Here is a 19274-nt window from a genome sequence, read left to right on the forward strand (position 1 = left end):
TCTCTCTCTCTCTGACACAAATAAATAATAAATAAATATTTTTTAAAAAAAGAATCTAGAAATAACTCACACTTAAGGCCAAAGATTTTTGTTGCTTTTTACTATTTATTTATTTATTTATTTTAGGTAGGGTCTTGCTCTAGCCCAGGCTAACCTGGATTTATATGTAATCTCAGGCAGGCCTCAAACTTGCAGTAATTCTCCTCCCTTTGCCTTCCAAGTGCTGGGATTAAAGGCATGTGCCACCATGCCCGGCAGGGCCAATCATTTTTGACAAAGATACCAAGATACCATGGCAAAAATTAACTCAACATGGATCTTGACAAAAATAAGAGCTAGTATTCTGGGTCTTGCATGAAATTTTAAGTAGCAAATCTGCCAACCATGGGTTAGAGGCTTGTCTCTTAGAGATATAACAAAGGTACAAACAATAACAAGAAAACATAAACTGGACTGCATGAAAATTAGAAACGTTTTCCACTTCAGTGAACACCATTTAGTAAGAGAGAGAGCACGAATGAGCTTGGGAAAAAAGGTTTGTAAGTCATTCAGAAAATATATAAAGAATACTTACAGGGGCTGGAGAGATGGCTTAGTGGTTAAGGCATTTGCCTGCAAAGCCAAAGGATCCTGGTTTGATCCTCCAGGACCCACATAAGCCAGATGCACAAGGGGGCTCATGCATCTGGAGTTTGTTTACAGTGGCTGGAGGCCCTGGTGCGCCCATTTGCTGCCTCTTTCCCTCTCGTTCTCTCAAATAAATAAACATTTTTTTTTAATAAAAAAGAATACTTACAATTTGAAACCAAATCACAAACAACCCCATGGAAAAAATAGACTTGGAGATTTGAGTTAATATCTTTCCACAAAAGGCATACAATACACACCCTCCAGGAAACACAAAACCACACTTAGATACCACATCACATCTACTGGGATGGTCACAATCAAAAACAGCCTGGAGAGATGGCTCAGCCATTAAGTCCACTTCTTGCACAAGCATGAGGGCCCTAGGGGGCCTGAGACCACCAGAGTTCAAATTTCTAGATCTCATGTGAACATCTGGGTATGGCCACATGAACACCTGTAACCGCCATCTCTCAAGGGAGCAGAGACCTTGGAAGTTCTTGAATCCGTAGAGCAACCGTGGCTCAAAAGACAAAGACAGGTGGAAGAGTAATGGAGTAATGGAAGAGTAATGGAGTGGGACATCCAATGTTCTGCTCCGGCCACTGTTAGGCAAACACCTCCCCCTTACAAGTGAGCATATATGGCACCACACACACACTCACAAGAAAAAAGCAAATACAGACAATAAAAAGTGTGGTAAGAGCTTTGAGAATATGTAACCTTCATTTACTGAAGGCGGGAACATACCAAGTGGATATTTTGGAGGACAGTTGGATAGTCACTCAAATGTTGAACGTGACGTTGCGACATGACCCAGCCACTCCATTCTTAGGTATAATATATCCAGGAGAAAGGGAAACATAGCTCTCCCCAAGCACTTGGATCTAAATATTGGGAACAAAGTTCTTAACAAAAATGGAATGAATCCAAATGTCCCCAAGCTGAAGAATGCTGAAGAATGCAAAAATGTGATCTATCTGAACAATGACATATTAACAATAAAAGGGAGAAAAAGATATACACAAGCTACAATGTGGACCACCCTTCATGTTGTCTTATGTCAAAGAAACTGGTTTATATATAAACACACACACACACACACACACACACACACTTTCAAAGGATGGAGTTTATGCCATGTGAATTCTCTTAACAACAACAAAAAAATCAGGCACACGTGGAATTTAGAGTTCTCAGCTCTTTCATCGCCTTTAGAAGGTATTGCTAAAAAACCAGAGTGCACACAGGATACTTTACTTCCCTGAAGTTTTCCTCCTCCATTCTGTTCTTTTAATTCTTTTGATGGGAGCTAGGAACCCTCGTGTTGGTAACCTCGCCATTTCTGTTGCTTCATCGTTTCTGTAGTCAAGGGTAACAGGAGAACAGATGGAAGCTTTAAGAGATGTGCAGTTTGGAGGATTTATATCTTTGGCTGTTGCCTTATGAAGTAACTCAGATGCATAATCTTGTTTATTAAAAAAACTGGCATTATAGGGGCTTGGGAGATGGCTCGGTGGGTAAAGTCCGTCCTGGGAAAACATGACTTCAGATCCCCAGCTCCTGTGCGAAAGGCAAGCATGATGACACACTCCTGTTACCCAGTGCTGGGGAGGCAGAGGCGAGAGACTCCTTGGGACTCTGGCTAGTCAGCCTAGCTATGTCAGTGAGTTCCAAGCTCAACAGGAGACCCTGTCTCAAAGAATAAGGTGGAGGTGCTGCAGAGATGGCTCACTGGTTAAAGATACTTCACAGCCTGATATCTGGGTTTGGCTCCCTAATACCCCTGTAAAGCCAGATACACAGAGTGGCACATGCGTCTGGAGTTCTTCTGCAGCAGCAGGAGGCCTTGGCAGGCCCATACACTCTCTTCCTCCCCACCCTCAAAATAAATTTTTGTGTTTGTTACATCTGGTCACATTTCTGGCTATCGTATGGTGTTCTATATAATTGCTATTGCAGCAAAGGGAGCGGTGGTTCCGGTCCATATCCAGTGGTCGACACTGTAAAAGGTTGATGATATTATCATACCTCTTGAGATGATGATGTTGGGTCCTTATGTGGACATCTTCAGCCTGCCTTCCTGGTGGTCCCTCAGCTCTGACAGTGCTCTTGTGGGCCACTCCTTCTCACTGACAGGCACCCTATAGATCAGAGCTAGGGAAATGTGTTTATGGTTTAGGACATGAGGGCTGGCAATTGGCAGGCTCTTTGAAGAATGTCTTCTTTGGGGATTGGAGAGATGGCTTGGCAGTTAAGGCTCTTGCCTGCGAAGCCTGAGGACCCAGGTTCAGTTCTCCAGTACCCATGTAAAGGCAGATGCACAGGGTGGTGTATGTATCTGGAGCTAGTTTACAAAGGCTAGAGGCCCTGGTAAATCCATTCTCTCTGTCTCTCTCTCTCTCTCTAATATAAATGAATAAAATATTTTTTAATAAATAGCTTCTAAGCCAGGTGTGGTGGCATATACCTTTAGTCCCAGCACTCGGGAGGCAGAGGAAGGGGAATCTCTGTGAGTTCAAGGCCACCCTGAAGCTACTTAGTGAATTCCAGGTCAGCCTGGGCTAGAGTGAGACCCAACCTCAAAAATAATAAATAAATAAATAAATAAATAAATAAATAAATAAATAAATAAATAAATAAAAGCTGGCTCTTCTTGCTTCTCACCTGTCATGTTTGCTGACCACAGGAAGATCTGTCTGCATTGCAAGTGTCCTCAGGAGGAGCACATGGTGACGGTGATGCCTCTGGAAATGGAGAAGGCCGTCAGCAAACTCATGTTCGACTTCCAGAGGAACTCCATCTCGGATGATGACTCAGGCTGCGCCCTGGAAGAGTATGCATGGGTGCCCCCGGGGCTGAAGCCCGAGCAGGTACCGTACTAGGAGCCGTCCGCAGCGAGGACCTGGGTCTTTCCGGGGCTTCCTCGTTGCAGCCCAGGTGGAGGGAACTCCGCTGACTTAGACAAGCGGCAAGGGGGAAACACTTGCTGATGATGTCCTGGCCTCGGCAGGGAATTAGGAAGGGAAAGGAGCGGCGAATGGGCCATCGCTCCTGCGTTCTGTGTTGTCATTGGCAATTGTTTGTGGGCTGTTTAGAAATATCCTGGGAAATGTTGGCTTTGAAACTTTAGGTGGCAGAACTTCCTTGGGGTGGGAAGGAGAGCAGATAGGACATTGGTATGCATCTTTTCTTTTATGCACGTGTATGTATATGTGGTGTGTGTGAATGTGCAGAGGGTGACTGTGTTTGTACACATGTATATGGGAGCCAGACAGTGACATTGGATGTCATTTCAGCTGTTTTCCATGTTATTGTTTGAGACAGGGTCTCTCTCCCTCTTTTTAATCTTTTTTTTTTTAAAGATTTATTTTTATTTATTTTTTTAGAGACAGAGAGATGGGTGGGGGAGAGAGACAGACAGAGAGAAAGAGAGAATGGGCACACCAGGGCCTCTAGCCACTGCAAAGGAGTTCCAGAAGTACGCACCTCCATGTGCATCTGGCTTACGTGAGACCTACAGAATCAAACCTGGGTCCTTAGGCTTCACAGGCATGCACCTTAACTGCTAAGCCACTTCTCCAGTCCAAAGACAGGGTCTCTCTCCTGGAGCTCACCTATACAGCTAGCCATTGAGTCCCAACAATCCTCCTGTCCCCACCTCTCTGGCTCTGGGATTAGAGGCACACACCACCGTGCCTGGCTTCTGCGTGGCTGCTGGGGCTCAGAACTCAATGTGGAGCTGTGTCCCCAGCCCCAGCACTGCCACAAATCTTAACATTCAAGTTTTTGCAAAGTCGTGTGAGGACACATGAGGATTTACCTTTTTCCACCCAGCGACGTATGCCTATGCCGTGTTTAACTATTAAGCTTGACCTTGCATTACAAAGAAAGACACTGACCCTTCCTGGAGTCTTTTGGCCCGGCCCAGGCTGGACATGTGGCTTGATGAACACAGGTCGGCTTCTCTCTGCCCTGTACTTTTCTCACTGAGACATGCCATTGCTTTGCACGTCTTGGTCCTTGGTGTTCTCTCTCCCAGCAATCCCAGGTCAGCTCAGCAGCACATCGGTAAACCAGCTGCTCTCACTGTCTTTCCTGTGAGCTTGCAGAGACAGCTAGAAGCCTCAAAGTGTTGAACTATGATTATCTTCCCCTGAACCATTCAATTGCTTTCTCTAGAGATCTCTGTCTCATAGAACATTCTGAAGCTTAAAGAGCTTGGGGTATTTCAGGAACATTTTAGGTCTGGATCATGATTTCTTTCAGCAAAGTTTATATATATATATAATTTATTTATCTGAGAGAGAGATTGAGAGAGAGAGATAATGGCGGCACCAGAGCCCCCACCCACTGCAAACGAACTCCAGGTGCATGCGCCCCCTTGAGCATCTGGCTTACGTGGATCCTGGGGAATCTAACTGGGGTCCTTTGGCTTTGTAGGCAAACGCCTTAACCATTAAGCCATCCCTCCAGCTCCAGCAAAGTTCTTTATTAAACAAGAAGACTCATGAATTCACTGAGAGTTTTAATTATTCTTCTAACTTCTCTCAAATCAGCCAGTTTTTCATTTTCTTCATCTTTGTTGAGGTAGCAAATTGTCAGATGAAGTCAGCTTTATTGGTATAGTTTACTTAGCCAGAAAAAAAAATTATATTTTATTTATTTATTTACTTGAGAGAGAGAAAGAAGTAGAGAATTGGTACACTAGGGCCCCATCCACTGTAAACAAGCTCCAGACACATGCACCGGCTTGTGCATCTAGCTTATGTTGGGTACTGGGGAATCAAACCTGGGTCCTTAAGCTTTGCAGGCAAGTTTCTTAACTGCTAAGCCATTTCTCCAACACCCCCAGAAAAAAATTTTAATGGAATTAATTACTAGTACTCAGAATGTAGGAATTTTAAAAATACGTATTTTTAAATGAGCCAGACATGGTGGCACACACCTTTAATCCCAGCACTCAGGAGGCAGAGGTAGGAGGATCGCCATGAGTTCAAGACCAACCTGAGACTACATAGTGAATTCCAGATCATCCATAGCTAGAGCAAGACCATACTTCAAGAAACTAAAACAAACAAAAAAATATTTTTATGGACTAGAGAGACAGCTTATCAGTTAAGTCACTTGCCTATGAAGCCTAAGATGCAGGTTCAATTCCCCAGTACCCACATAAGCCCGATGCACAAGGTGGCACATATGTCTGGAGTTTGTTTGCAGTGGCTGGAGGTTCTTGTGTGTCCATTCTCTCTCTTTCTCTCTCTCTCTCTCAAATAAATAAGTAAAAATAAAATTAAAAATTTTTGAAAAGATTATTTATTTGCAAAGAGAGAGAGAGAATATGAGAGTGCCAGGGCCTTGTGCCACTTCAGATGAACTCCAGATACATGTGCCACTTTATGCATCTGGCTTTATGTGGGTATTGGGTATTCAAACTCAGGCTGCCAGGCTTCCAAACAAGCACCTTTAACTCTGAGCCATCTCTCCAGCCCAGAAGTTTTTTCACACACAAGTCTGTATTTCTTTTTGCAATGCTAAGTTTTAAACCCAGGACCTCATACATGCTAGGCAAGTGCTGACCACTAAGCGACAACTCGTGTCCAACAATCTTAAACTTCCATCTTGAAAATCTGAAGTTCTGGAGTCTCATTCCTGCAAAAGTGAAAAGGCATGGAGCTGAATGCCAGCCATTCTTTTGGGCAAAATCTGATCTTGCCAAGTCATCGGGGTTTCCATTCAGTCTGCGGGTTTTTTGGTTTGTTTGTTTTGGTTTTTGGTTTTTGGTTTGGGGGGTATGTGTGTGTGTGTGTGTGTGTGTGTGTGTGTTGTTTTCCTGAACCCCCACGGGCACGCCCACTTAGTGACAGCTATTCTCGTACTTCAGAGAGGAGCACACGCTTGGAGTGCTCAGTGTCAGTGAGCATTGAAGACGGTTGTGTATTGAGATATTGGTGTGAGAAAAAAAATGAAGGCTTTCTCACACCTTGCCGGTTACGGTTAGTTATTTCTTTCCGCTGGTTTGTCTAAAGCTGGTATGACTGAGGATGTGTGAGAAGAAGGAGAGTGTCTGGTTGGGTATGGGAACGTGGAGTTTGCTGTGGACTACCCACCTTCGATACCATAGTTCTGCCATTCTGTCCACAGTGACTTGGCATACCTATGGACTTGTGAGCTTGCTTTGTTTCCCTGCTGACCTCATTTCCAACAACTTCTATGTGACTCGTTATTTTTTTTTTTTGTTATTGCTCACCTGAATGACATTGCTTTCTGCTAAATTTGGCCCTGAATTTTCCACATGAAGCTCTTTTCAATTCTCTAAGTCGATTCTTCTCTAAGACCAGTACGCATCACTCACTGATTGCTCAGGTTCAAGGAGAACGTTTTGCTCACGATGACCCAAGGAGACAGACATGTCATACCTAGGATCTTGGTTAAATCCACCCATTCTAAATGTGAATGCCTATGTATTTTTGGATACCAGTTGACTCATCCAACTGTCTTTGGGAAATACAAAACTGAAATTTCTTTGATTTGTTTTGAAAGAAAATGATTAACACTGTTAAACAAATGGTTAGAATTATGCTAAATGAGAGAGTATTCTCTTCTCATAATTCCATTATTCCTTGGGACGTTATTTCTATTCCCTATGCTTACTCGAACCTATATGACATACATGATTAAAAAGGGAATTGCTCTCAAGAGAACTAATATCCTTTTAAAAAGATTTGTTTTATTTATTTATTAGAGACACAGAGAGAGATAGAGAGAGAGAATGAGAATGGGCATGTCAGGGCCTCTAGCCACTGCAAACAAACTCCAGACACATGTGCCACCATGTGTATCTGGCTTACATGGGACCTGGAGAATTGAACCTGGATCCTTAGGCTTCACAGACATGCATCTTAACTACTAAGCCATCTCTACAGCCTAAGAGAAAGAATATATTTTCAAGCTCTTTGAAGACTTTTGTATTTGCCCAATAAAATGTTAGTCATGGTCTGGAGAGATGGCTTAGCAGTTAAGTGCTTGCCTGTGAAGCCTAAGGACACTGGTTCAAGGCTCGATTCCCCAGGACCCACGTTAGCCAGATGCACAAGGCGACGCACACATCTGGAATTCATCTGCAGTGGCTGGAAGCCCTAGCATGCCCATTCTCTCTCTCTCTCTGCCTCTTTGTCTGTCACTCTCAAATAAATAAATAAAAATAAACCTAAAAAATTTAAAAAATAATGTTAGTCATGGGGCTGGAGAGATGGCTCAACGTTTAAGGTACTTGCTTATAAAGCCTAATGACCCAGGTTTCAGTTCCCTAGTACCCACGTAAAGCCAGATGCACAGAGGCCCATGCATCTGGAGTTCATTTGCAGTGGCCAGAGGCCCTGACATGCCCATATTCATTCATCCATTCTCTTTCTCCTAGCAAATAAATAAATAAAATATTTTTTAGATGTGAGTCAGTCAATATTGAAGCTGTTTGCAGGGGGCATGTTGGGTGAAAGAGGCAAACTTCAGATTCTAAATTATGAGATTTTTCTCATGTCTATTATTTATGAAGGTATTTGCAGGTCCAAAATTTTTGAAGCTATTTGGTATGTACTAAGATTAGGAAAATGTGAATCCTATAATATGCTTTTCCTTAATAAATATTCTGATGCCTAATATCATATTAGATGTCTACAACTGGAGAAAAACCAGTTTTCTATGAAGAGAAATTATGGTAAATGTAAAAATGCTCCATGCTTAAGGCAAAATATTAAAGACTCGTTAGGGTTGGGAACACTGTGCTTCATTTTGGTGTGAGACTTTTCCTCTCACTCTAGACCGTGGGGTTGCTAATATGCCTCTAGGTGATACTGTTTATTATCTTATTTCCTCTGGGAAATTCCTTCCATTTAATAAAGTGCAGGTGAAAGTCATCTCCCATGTAGAGAACTATTCTTAAATATAGGCATTTAGTTTCATAACTGCAAAACCCAAGCCTTCTTAAAATAGTGTAAAAATGATAACTAGAATAGATGGTGTTAGAAAGGCAATTTATCGAGTGATTCCAAATGCCAATGCTGAAAATTCATTGGAGACACCGTGCACATTTTCTGTTTCTCCTCACTCCGAAGGAATTTAACGTTCTCTAAGGATCCCTGGGGTAACCAACCAGAAAGCTAGAATCTGCCCCTGTATTTCAAGTAGGTTTGAAGTAGGTTTCAAGGCTGCAATGTCCGTTTGGACTCACCCAGAGATGCTGTGGTGGCAAGTGTACAGTAGACAATACTGCAGAAGGAATTTGGAAAATCATGAAGTTCAGGGAAAGCCAGTTGTAAGCAACGTTTCTCGATGTCACTGACATTCCTAGCTGTTTCTTGTCATTGGAGCAGTTCTGTGCATTCTGGGATGTTGAGTAGCAGCCCCGTGGCATCTCCAAATGGTGACACGCAGACGCGTCCCCAGACATGGGCAGATGATCCTGAGGAATGGGAGGGCCTGTGAGAAAAGGACGTGTTACAACCTCAGCACGATTCTGGCCCCAAAATGAAGACGCCGTCCTCAGCAGCCAGGTGCTATGGGTTCCTGCTTGTAACATGCGTACGGGCCTCCGGCGTGTAAGAACTGAGACTCACCATGCTTGAGTGGGGACCACTGCTTGCCGAGGCAGACCTGCCTTCTTCATGACATCAAAGCAAAAACTGGAATGGAAAGAGGAGCCCTTGGTGGGAGGTTTGCATAGTGACTCTTTAAAACAGAAATAGCTCTCTACCCCCCCACCACCACATTGATAATAAGAATGTTTTCTAATAAAAATGAAAGAAATTAGGAGGTATCCTAGAAAAGCAAATGAAAATCATTTCCACCAACTAAGGGAAGTTGTTTTCCATCCTCTTGGTGTATATGTGCAAGGGTGGCATTTCTGTGTTGTCTAGGATAAGAGTGCTGACGTGGTCTGCTTTCCTGGACTTGACTTTTCCAGTTCATGTACTGTAAGCACTTTTCCGTATCAGAATACAGCAAGGCAGCTCCTCTGTAAAGATGGGGCAGGATTTCCATTGGCAGTGTCTGACCCAGCTACCCAGTTACCACCCACCACACGGAGGCATGTGTATGTTTGAGAGGGGAAACAATGGTCGAAAGTAGGGGTGTCCAACCTTTTGGCTTCTCAGGGCCACACTGGGTGAAGAATTCTCTCAGGCTGTTCATTAAATGATTGGTAGACTCCACTGGCATACGAGAGGAGCTCAAGTGTTAGAAAGGAGAATGGAGGCCGGGCGTGGTGTGGTGCACACCTCTCGTCCCAGTTCTTGTGGGGGGCAAAGTAGGAGGATCGTTGTGAGTTTGAGGCCAGCCAGAGATTACGTAGTGAATTCCAGGTCAGCCTGGGCTACAGTGAGACCCTACCTGAAAAAAACCTAATAAGGACAATGATGATAACAATAGCAATAATAGGCTGGAGAGGTGACTTAGCTGTTAAAAAGTGCTTGCCTGCAAAGCCTAAGGACCCCCAGTCTCCATGTAAGCCAGCTGCACAAGGTGGCACATGCATCTGAAGTTCTTTTGCAGTGGCGCCCATTCTCTCTGTGTCTCTTTCTCTCTCTATCTGCCCCCATTATATATATATATATGAAAGGAGAATGGATCATTTCAAATAATGTCATGAGTCCCACCACTGAGCACCATAGAGCTCAGGGTCTGTTTTGACCACGGCATCACTGGTAGCTCACCTCTGAATAGCATGCAGCAGCAATAGCTGGCCTTATGCATCTTGTACACATGCCTGCTTCTCCCCGTGAGCACAGTCCTAGAATTGGAGTGACACATATATATACCTGTATATGTTCCTCTGAAGCTTGCATTTATTTTGCCAAACTGCCCTCCCTCCAGCCAGATTCTGAATGCACATTCTCAGAGTGTAGTGTCTTCCTCGGGTACATGTGGGGATGGTTTGTGCATTACTTCTCCTCCTGGCTGTCCTTTGAAAATCTGAAGAGATGCCCCCCACACCCAGCGTACTTCCTCCTGCCTGGATGTCCTTTGCATTGGCATTTTGAATACCCAGGTGCCCATGGAGAGTTCTGAAATATGAACATGCCAAATCCTAAGGGTTGGCCCTCTCCCTCTGAGCTTAATTGTATGTTAGCACATGGTAAGTGGCCATGAGGTTACTTCTCCAGCCCTCTCCAGTTTTTCTTCAAACTCTCTCAGGAAGGGCAAAGACCAGCTACCAGGAATAATTGCCCAACTTTTGGCTTCTAACACATTCTTCCACATGTTGTATAATAAAATACCCAATACTTCCAAGAGATGGGGTGAGTTAGTTGGTTCTGAACCCTCTGGAACTAAACTATGTCAACTGAGAGTATATAAACCTCTCCCTCCGTCCCTCCCACTCCTTCCCTCCTGCCTTCCCTTCATTTTGGTGACTAAAGGCACTTGTTTGCAAAGCCTGACAGCCTGGGTTCGATTCCCTACTACCCATGTAAAGCAAGATGCATAAAGTGGTGCGTGCGTCTGGAGTTCATTTGCAGAAGCAGGAAGTCTTCATGTTTTCTCTCTCTCCTTATAAATAAATAAAACCTCTCTCTCCCTGTCCCTCCCTCCTGCCTTTGTTCATTTTGTAGCCTATTACATGTATATCATGCATCAAATTAAATTTATCTTCTCAAAAACTTTCTTGGCCAGCCTACAATTGAAGATTGGGTCCCCAGTTACATGCTGTGTAGCATAACCCTGTGATTTTCCCATCTTAATGTGTATCAAGCTCACAATTAGGTGTTTATTGATAATGATTGTTTAATATTTGATTCATTCAGGTTGACTTTAAGACTTAGGAGACCATAATTCTTACCTGTTTTGTTCTTTTGGAATCCCCCAGCCCACAGCATAATGCCTGCATACATTATAGGCACCTCATAGCACCCCACAAGAATTTGAGGTAGTACAACTCATCTAAGTGCTGAGAAGTGACAGCGGGGTGTTCAGCACTAAGTGAGACATCTCTGTCACACCCTCTAAGACCCAGGGACTGTTGTGAAAGAGGTGCAGAAAGAACAGAGCCAAAGGGAAGGGAGGAGGGCTTTGGAATGCTTCCTTGCAGACTCGATGTGCCCATTGTATTCATGAGCTCAAGATGGCTACAGCTACCTACCCAAGACCTGCAGAATAGGAGGGGAATGATGACATCAAATGAGAAGTGGGGCCAGTTGGAAGGAAGGGAAAGAACAAAGGAGGGAGGAGGGAGGGGATGATGATCATATGTATGGAGGTTATCAGTGAAAAGTGAGAAGAAGGGGCTGGAGAGATGGCTCAGTGGTTAAGGCGTTTCCCTGCAAAGCCAAAGGATCCTGGTTCGACTCCCCCCCAGGACCCATGTAAGCCAGATGTGCAAGGGGCCACACACATCCGTAGTTCATTTGCAGTGGCTGGAGGCCCTGGCATGCTCATTCTCTCCCTCTTTCTCTCTCTCTCTCTCTTTCTCTATCTCTCTCTTTCTTTCTCTCTCTCTCTCTCTCTCTCTCTCTCTCCCTCTTTCTCAAATAAATAAAGAAAGAAAATTAAAAAAAAAAAAAAAAAGACAAGCCAGGCATGGTGGTGCATGCCTTTAATCCCAGCACTTGGGAGACAAAGGTAGGAGGATCATCATGAGTTCGAGGCCACCCTGAGACTACACAGTCAATTCCAGGTCAGCCTGAGCTAGAGTGAGACCCTACCTTAAAAATCCAAAATAATAGTAATAATAATAAAATGAAAAAGACAATATATTTTTCTGCAGAAGGAAAAATATTCAGAGTCATATCACACCAAAAAACATCCCAACGACATCAGAGGTTTCTTAGGGTGCAGAAAGACAGGAGAGGGTGGCTTGCTGGGCAGGCGTCTGCCCCACGCACTCTGTAGTCAGCACCACTGGCTCCAAGCTTCGGGGAGGCTGTAGTGTAGAAGGGAGGAGTGCCAGGGCTGACCTCAGTTTCTCCTGGAGAAAGATGATGAGAATGCTGAGAAAGAAAGTGACTCGACATTCATCCCAAATGTGCTATGTACTCACCACCATTTCTTGCATGTTTTTACATGTGTGGTGTGTGTGTATGCTGATGTGAATACACAACTGTGTTTACACACATATTGCTATCAGGTAGCTTCCTGAGTCACTTTCCACCTTATTTTTATTTATTTATTTGAGAGAAAGGGGGCAGAGAGAGAGAGAACAGGTGTGCCAGGGCCTCCAGCCACTGCAAATGAACTCCAGGTGCATGTTCCCCCTTGTGCATCTGGCTTACATGGGTCCTGGGGAATCGAACCCCAGTCCTTTTGTTTTGCAGTCAGACGCCTTGACCACTACACCATCTCTCCAGTCCCCACCTTATTTTTTGAGGCAGGTCTTTCTCCTGAACCCAGAGCTTGCCAGTTCAGCTAGTCTAGTTCCCCAGCTTGCTCTGGGGCTCCCCGTCTCTGCCTCTCGGGTGCTGGGATGACAGGTGAGCCTCCAGTGCCCACTAGGCATTGAAGTGGGTGCTGGGGATCTGAACTCGGGTCCTCATGCTTACACACAAGCACTCTGGTGACCAAGCCATCTCCCCAGCTCTCACCACCGTTACACTTGCCATGCATGATCACAGTTAATTTTTCTAACAACCTTTTTGCGGAAGTATTATTCCTGACTCTGTAGGGAGCGAGTAAAGCAAGGCTCACAGAGGGGAACAGACTTGCCCAGGATCACGTGGCTCCCGAGCAGCAGGGACTTCTTCGGTTTCAGACAGCTGGACCCTGGCACCAAATTCTTAGACTGGCAGAGCTGAGGGCTGACCTGGCCCTGAGTGGACAAGCACGGAGGACTTTTTCAATCAAATAGTGGGTTCTAATTCCCACCCTTCTTTGAAAACAGCCATGACTACTGTTTCCCTGAGTGGGCAGAGAGGCAAAAGCAATATTTTCCCAGGAAAGAGGAAGGTTAGATGCAGAAGGAGGAGGGGGCTTAAGCATGGTGTTTATAGGAATCCTAGACGCCAATTCTTCTCTTTCTTAAAGGCTTGGAGCTCAGGCTGACCACAAACTCCCCATTCTTCTGCCTCAGCCTTCCTCCTGAGTATACCACCATGCTTGCCCTCCTAAGACTTGTATGTGTGTGTGTGTGCATGGAGGAGCCACAGGTTGATAGCTGGTAGCTTCCTCAACAGTACTCCATTTACAGAGACACTTGAACCCAGAAATCACTGATTCAGCTACTCAGAGAAGCTCACTTCCCTCTGGATCCCCGTCTCTAACCCACCCCTGCCCCACCCCCGCCTGCCCAAACACGGGAATGGCAGGCAGACTGCTGCACCCTGCCGTTGAGGTTCACACGGGTGCTGGGAAGCCGAACTCCAGTCCTCACAGGCACAGCAGTCACTTTATCCACTGAGCCATCTCCCAGCCCCATCTCAAAGGTGTTTCTTTTTTAATTTTATTTGTTTATTTATTTGAGAGAGAGAGAAAGGAAGAAAGAGAGAGAGCGAGAGAATAGGTACACCAGAGCCTCCAGCCACTGCAAATGAATTCCAGATGAATGTACCACCTTGTGCATCTGACTTACGTGGGTCCTGGGGAATCGAACCTGGGTCCTTTGGCTTTGCAGGCAAGCACCTTAACTGCTAAGCCATCCCTCCAGCCCTCTCAAGGAGTTTTCTTTCTTTTTTGAGATCTCAAAGGTTTTTAATAAAATAACTTCACATCCTACCAAAATGAGGGGCTTCCCGTCCCCCTCTTCTCTGCTCTGCACTGCACTGTTCTAAGGGGGCCACTTCATGCTCACGCTAATGACTTGCTCGAACTCCACCAAGGGTGAGCTGCTGAGACCCATGTTCAAGCAGAGCCACCTGACTTTGAGCTCTCTGGGGCCCTAAGCAGTCCTGGGGGCCATCTGCCTAGAGCTGAGCGCCACACTGCCTTTCTTGGTGCCTGAGATCTGTGGCTTCCCACCCTGCAGGCATTCTCAGAAGTCTGCTCAGGGGCGAAGACAGTCCACATTCAGTGAGAGACCTAACCTCAAAAAAATAAAAATAAAAATAAGGTGGAAAACTCAACCTTAACCTCTGACCTCCACACACATGAGTGCATCTACGCACATGCACCCTCCCACAGACGTATGAACACACAAAAAAGAAATGGAGAATCGAGAGCCCTCACTCAGGGAGGACAAGGGAGATTTGCCTCACTTGCTGGATTGACAACACACCACACATATTCATCTTATGTATATTTTATTGTCCGTCCTGCCTCCTGAAATCTAAGCGTTGTAGAAGAAGACATATATTGTCTTGTTCACCACTGTGTTCTAAAATAATACCAGGTGCATGTTAGCCAATCAGGGGACAGATGTTGCATGAATAAACAATCACATGAATCCATTCTATAAATCCCCGGTTTTCTTGTAAATGCGCTGAGGCTCAGAGACAATGAGAAACTAAACCCAGAGAACACAGCTGGCCAGTGGCAGAGCGAGGATCCACACCAGCGATCCGCCTGATGCCAGAGGCCACCAAACTCTTCCTCCACCCGGCCTCTTTCACTGTGCGCCACCCAGAATTTCAGACCCCAGGGAGCCGCCTTGGTCTCCAGAGGAACAGAAGGGCAGCACGTGTGACTCAAAGCTCTTTGCTTCTTAGGAGCTGGAAACCCCCCAGTCTCAGGTTGACCTGGGTGACTAAGGGATTCGCCTTTTCCCTGCCTTGGGTTTCCCCATCGTTCCAGGAAGTGGCATTGTCCCGTGTCTGAGGCACGTCTCTATTAGCAATCTCTCGTTTCTCTGTGTCTCTCTGTCCTCTCTCCTCCCATCCCCACTCTGCTTCCCTCATACGTGTCACATCTGGGCATCAACCGTGACACTCATTCATCCAGGACACACTTACTGAGAGCCAACTGTATTCCAAGCACTAGAAGAAAGACAGGCATGGTCAAAGACAAGTGTCCCTACCCTTGTGTAGGTGACAGAATACAGAGGGAATGAGGGCCAGAGAGATGGCTCAGCAGTTAAGACACTTGCTTGCAAAGCCTGACTGCCCTGGGTCAGCTCCCCAGTATCCACATAAATCTAGATGCAAACGGTGGCTAGATTCACAAGGTAGCATGTGCATCTGGAGTTCATTCGCAGCAGCAAGAGACCCTGCTGCACCCATTCTCTCTCCCTCCCTCTCTCTCTCTCTCTCTCTCTCTCTCTCTGTGTGTGTGTGTGTGTGTGTGTGTGTCTATCTCTCTTTGCTTGCAAATGAATACATTTAGAAAAAAAGGGTGAATGAGCAAGATGTTTTGTGATGTGGTGGCAAGGCACTTTTTTAAAAGGAGCAATATGATTTAGAATAAGTAGATGAATCACTTTTCAGATAAACTTTTTTTTTTCTGTAAAGAGCAGATAGTAAATATTTTAAGCTCCATGGACTATAAAAGAGAGAGAGAGAAAAAAGAAAGAAGGAAGGAAGGAAGGAAAAGGAAAGGAGGAAGAAAAGAAAAAAACCTTTGTTTCTAGAAGCAAGCCATGAGCCTGCCCTGGCTGTGCTGTGGCCTGGGCGACAGAAGCCTGTCTGACAGGTGACCGGTTTGCAGCTGAGGTGCTCTGTGGGAGGGTGATGTCACTGTGAGGTGCCGTCACCTTGTCCGGCAGTTTTGAAGCTGCGAGTCCCACGCCAGGCCCATTGCTCTCACCTGGGAATGGGTCACAAAAGACAAGTTCTTGGGCCTTGTTCCAGATGCAAGAGCCGGAATGCTGGAGACGGGAAGGAGGGGGTAGCTAGCTGTGTGTTTCAACAGAGCCTTCGGGGATTCAGATGGGTGCAGCGTTGGGAATCCAGCGTAGCTAGAAAGCCACAGGGCTGGGAAGAAACTGACCGGCATCTCAACGGAGCTCAGGGACTAGTTGTGCACCATCGGACACCCTGGGTTTCAGTCATCTTTGCTGAAAATGAGGAGGCTTTTGTCCAAGTCTCAAGAAACTGTAAAGAATGGATGGATCCAGCTGGGAGGGGGCAGGGGACTCATACGTGCAATGCCAGCACTCGAGAGGCTGAGGCAGATAGACTTCCTTGAGTTCAAGGCCAGCCTGGTCTACATAGTAAGTTCAGGATAGCCTGGGCTACAGAATGACTTCTTGTTTCAAAAGGGGGGTCTTTACCCCTCCTGCCTTCTCATGGGCTGGAGCTCTCATACGATCTCTTCCTGTTTCTTTCTCTTGATCTAATCAAGTCTCAAGGAAGGAAGGAAGGAAGGAAGGAAGGAAGGGAGGGAGGGAGGGAGGGAGGGAGGGAGGGAGGGAAGGAGGGAGGGAGGGAGGGAGGAAGAAGCAGCGCTGGGTATGATGGTGCACCCCTTTAATCATAGCACTTAGGAGGCTAGGGTAGGAGGATCACTGTGAGTTCTAGACCAGCCTGGACTAATGTGAGATCCTAGCTCAAAAAAGCAGAAGAGAGTGCCTAGAAGATGAAGACACATCGTGGATCTCATCAAACGACAGGTAGAGTCGCCACCGCCATCATCGTTTGGGTCTTCAAAGCACGCAAGTAGATTTGTATTCAAGTGGTACCAGACTGAAGCACTCATTCTGTCCCTGGCTCCTTGGCCGCGCCCACGTGCCCCAGTTGAATACAGACTTGTGGCTAAGCAAGAACTCAAGATGTCCTATCATAGGCCTGCTTCTCCAGTGCCCTCCTCGACCTGTTGTCCCCCAGACATGCTCTGGCCTCTGTGTCTCTTGCACAGCTGTGACTTACCACCCCTTTGCCAGAGCCACACGGTGCCAGGCGTCTCACTTTGCCAGTCATGTGTGGACTGTCCACAGTTTGCTGTTTTCATATGAAAAGCTATTTGTACCCAGAGGGACCGAGGCCAGCAGATGTTGGGGGCAGGGAGAGAAGGGTGGCAAAGCGGTTCACCTCTCATGACCTGCTGGGTGGTCTGGACTCATCAGGGAGGGAATGCACCATATGATGGACCCACTGAAACGCCTAAAATCATTAGGCTCGCCAGCCATCTGTGGAACACCATCTCCATTTTATTCCTCCATCAACTCACGCTGAGCTCCAAATGGAATTTCATGGTTGCGGTGAGATGCATACCTCAGCCACTGAACTGGGCTCCTGTGTCCTTAAGCCACAGCTGCTGGTGAGCCCTCGCTGTCACCCACATGATGTTCTCAGTGCAGGACAAAAGATGCGTGGGGAAAGAAGGCAAGAAAAGGACCAGAGGAAGCTGCCAAGCAATCTCTCTCCTTCCAGCTCTCGGGAAACCAGTCACATGAACAACGCATGTTTATCTTGGCTCTAGAAATGCCCTGATGTCATTGGGTGGCAAGGAGAAATATGCCTGTGTTCTCAGCATCTAACATAGCAGCCTGTTAATAAGCTTGTTGCCAACACAGCTGTCCGAGATGAGGCTAGAGCCTAGGCTGCAGGCTTGAGGGGCCTTTGCCAGACGAGATCAGCAGCAACGTGGCCACTTCCCCCACAGGAGCTTGTCAAGGCGTGCAGAATGGGAGGCCCGGAGAAGCCAGGGAGCATTTGCAAGCGCCGGAAGGACCCTGTGATGGGAGTTCCCAGCTCACAAGACAGATGGCTCCAACCTTGGCAGTAAATGTGTTCTGGGACCCTGGGGAGGGGAGGTGGGCCTCTGGACATGGACTTCCTGTGTGAACTCACAGCTGCACACCCTCTCTGCTGACTGAGCAGACCGGACCATGGCTGGGGTGAGATCTCATTGAATTTCAAGGTGACCTGTTCTGCCTTTAGACCCCAAGATACATTGAGTCACTTCATGGGATGGTTGACTGAGTTGAATGACATCATCAAATAACGAGCTTCCTTCCTCCACCTCTCTCTCCACCCATCCATCCATTCATCTGTTTGAGCACTCAGCCATTTACTTCTTCAGTAATTGCACATTAAGTGCCCATTCTGTGTGAGCCAGCACCCCAGGGGGTCACTTTCCAGTCCTGTTTAACCCTGGGGCCCCCTCCCCCGGTCATCTATTCCGTGCTGTGTGGCAAGGTCAGTTGTGCCTCACAGGAAGAATTAGCAAGTCTGCTCATGGAGACCCATGGAGGCGTCAGTCAGCCTCCGCTCCTGTCTCTGAGCGAGGCTGTGACTCCTGTGGGTTCAGAATTTGACACAAACTAGCTCTATGTTCAAGTCCAGGGCATACTTCTCGCGCAGTGATTCACCTTCACTAACTTTTTCTGTCTAAAGTAACAGTGTCATTACCTAAGTATAGCATGGCATGATGGTTCCAGGAGACAATCTTGGGAATAGAGACTTTAAAAATGACTGTTGGGGGGCTGGGCGTGATGTCACACGCCTTTAATCCCAGCACTTGGGAGGCAGAGGTAAAAGGATTGCCTAGACTTCAAGGCCACCCTGGGACTACATAGTGATTTCCAGGTCAGCCTGGGTTAGAGCGAGACCCTACCTCAAAAAAAAAAAAAAGCCAATAAATAAATAACTGTTGGGGGACTGGAGAGATGGCTCCGCAATTAAAGGTGCTCACTAGCTAAGACTGAAGGCTTAGGTTCAATTTCCCAGTATCCATGTGAAGGCAGATGCACAAACTGGTGCACACATCTGGAATTTGTTTGCAGTAGCAAGAGGCTCTGGTGCACCCATTCTCTCTCTTCCCCGCCCCCCCTCTCTCTCCCTCCTTACAAA

The 19274-nt window shown here is 46.2% G+C and overlaps 1 protein-coding gene across 3 annotated transcripts in view; it reads left to right on the forward strand.

The window, feature by feature from the left end:
- The window catches only part of Prickle2 (prickle planar cell polarity protein 2), a 374089-nt gene that overhangs the window by 280654 nt on the left and 74161 nt on the right, over window positions 1–19274 (forward strand). For all 3 annotated transcript variants that reach the window (XM_045136095.1, XM_045136097.1, XM_045136096.1), the window contains one exon: window positions 3317–3500. In XM_045136095.1, the coding sequence (XP_044992030.1) occupies window positions 3317–3500 (184 nt within the window). The remainder of the gene's footprint in view (window positions 1–3316; window positions 3501–19274) is intronic.

This window comes from Jaculus jaculus, chromosome 16, assembly GCF_020740685.1.
Source record: "Jaculus jaculus isolate mJacJac1 chromosome 16, mJacJac1.mat.Y.cur, whole genome shotgun sequence".
NCBI classification, from domain to species: Eukaryota; Metazoa; Chordata; class Mammalia; order Rodentia; family Dipodidae; genus Jaculus; species Jaculus jaculus.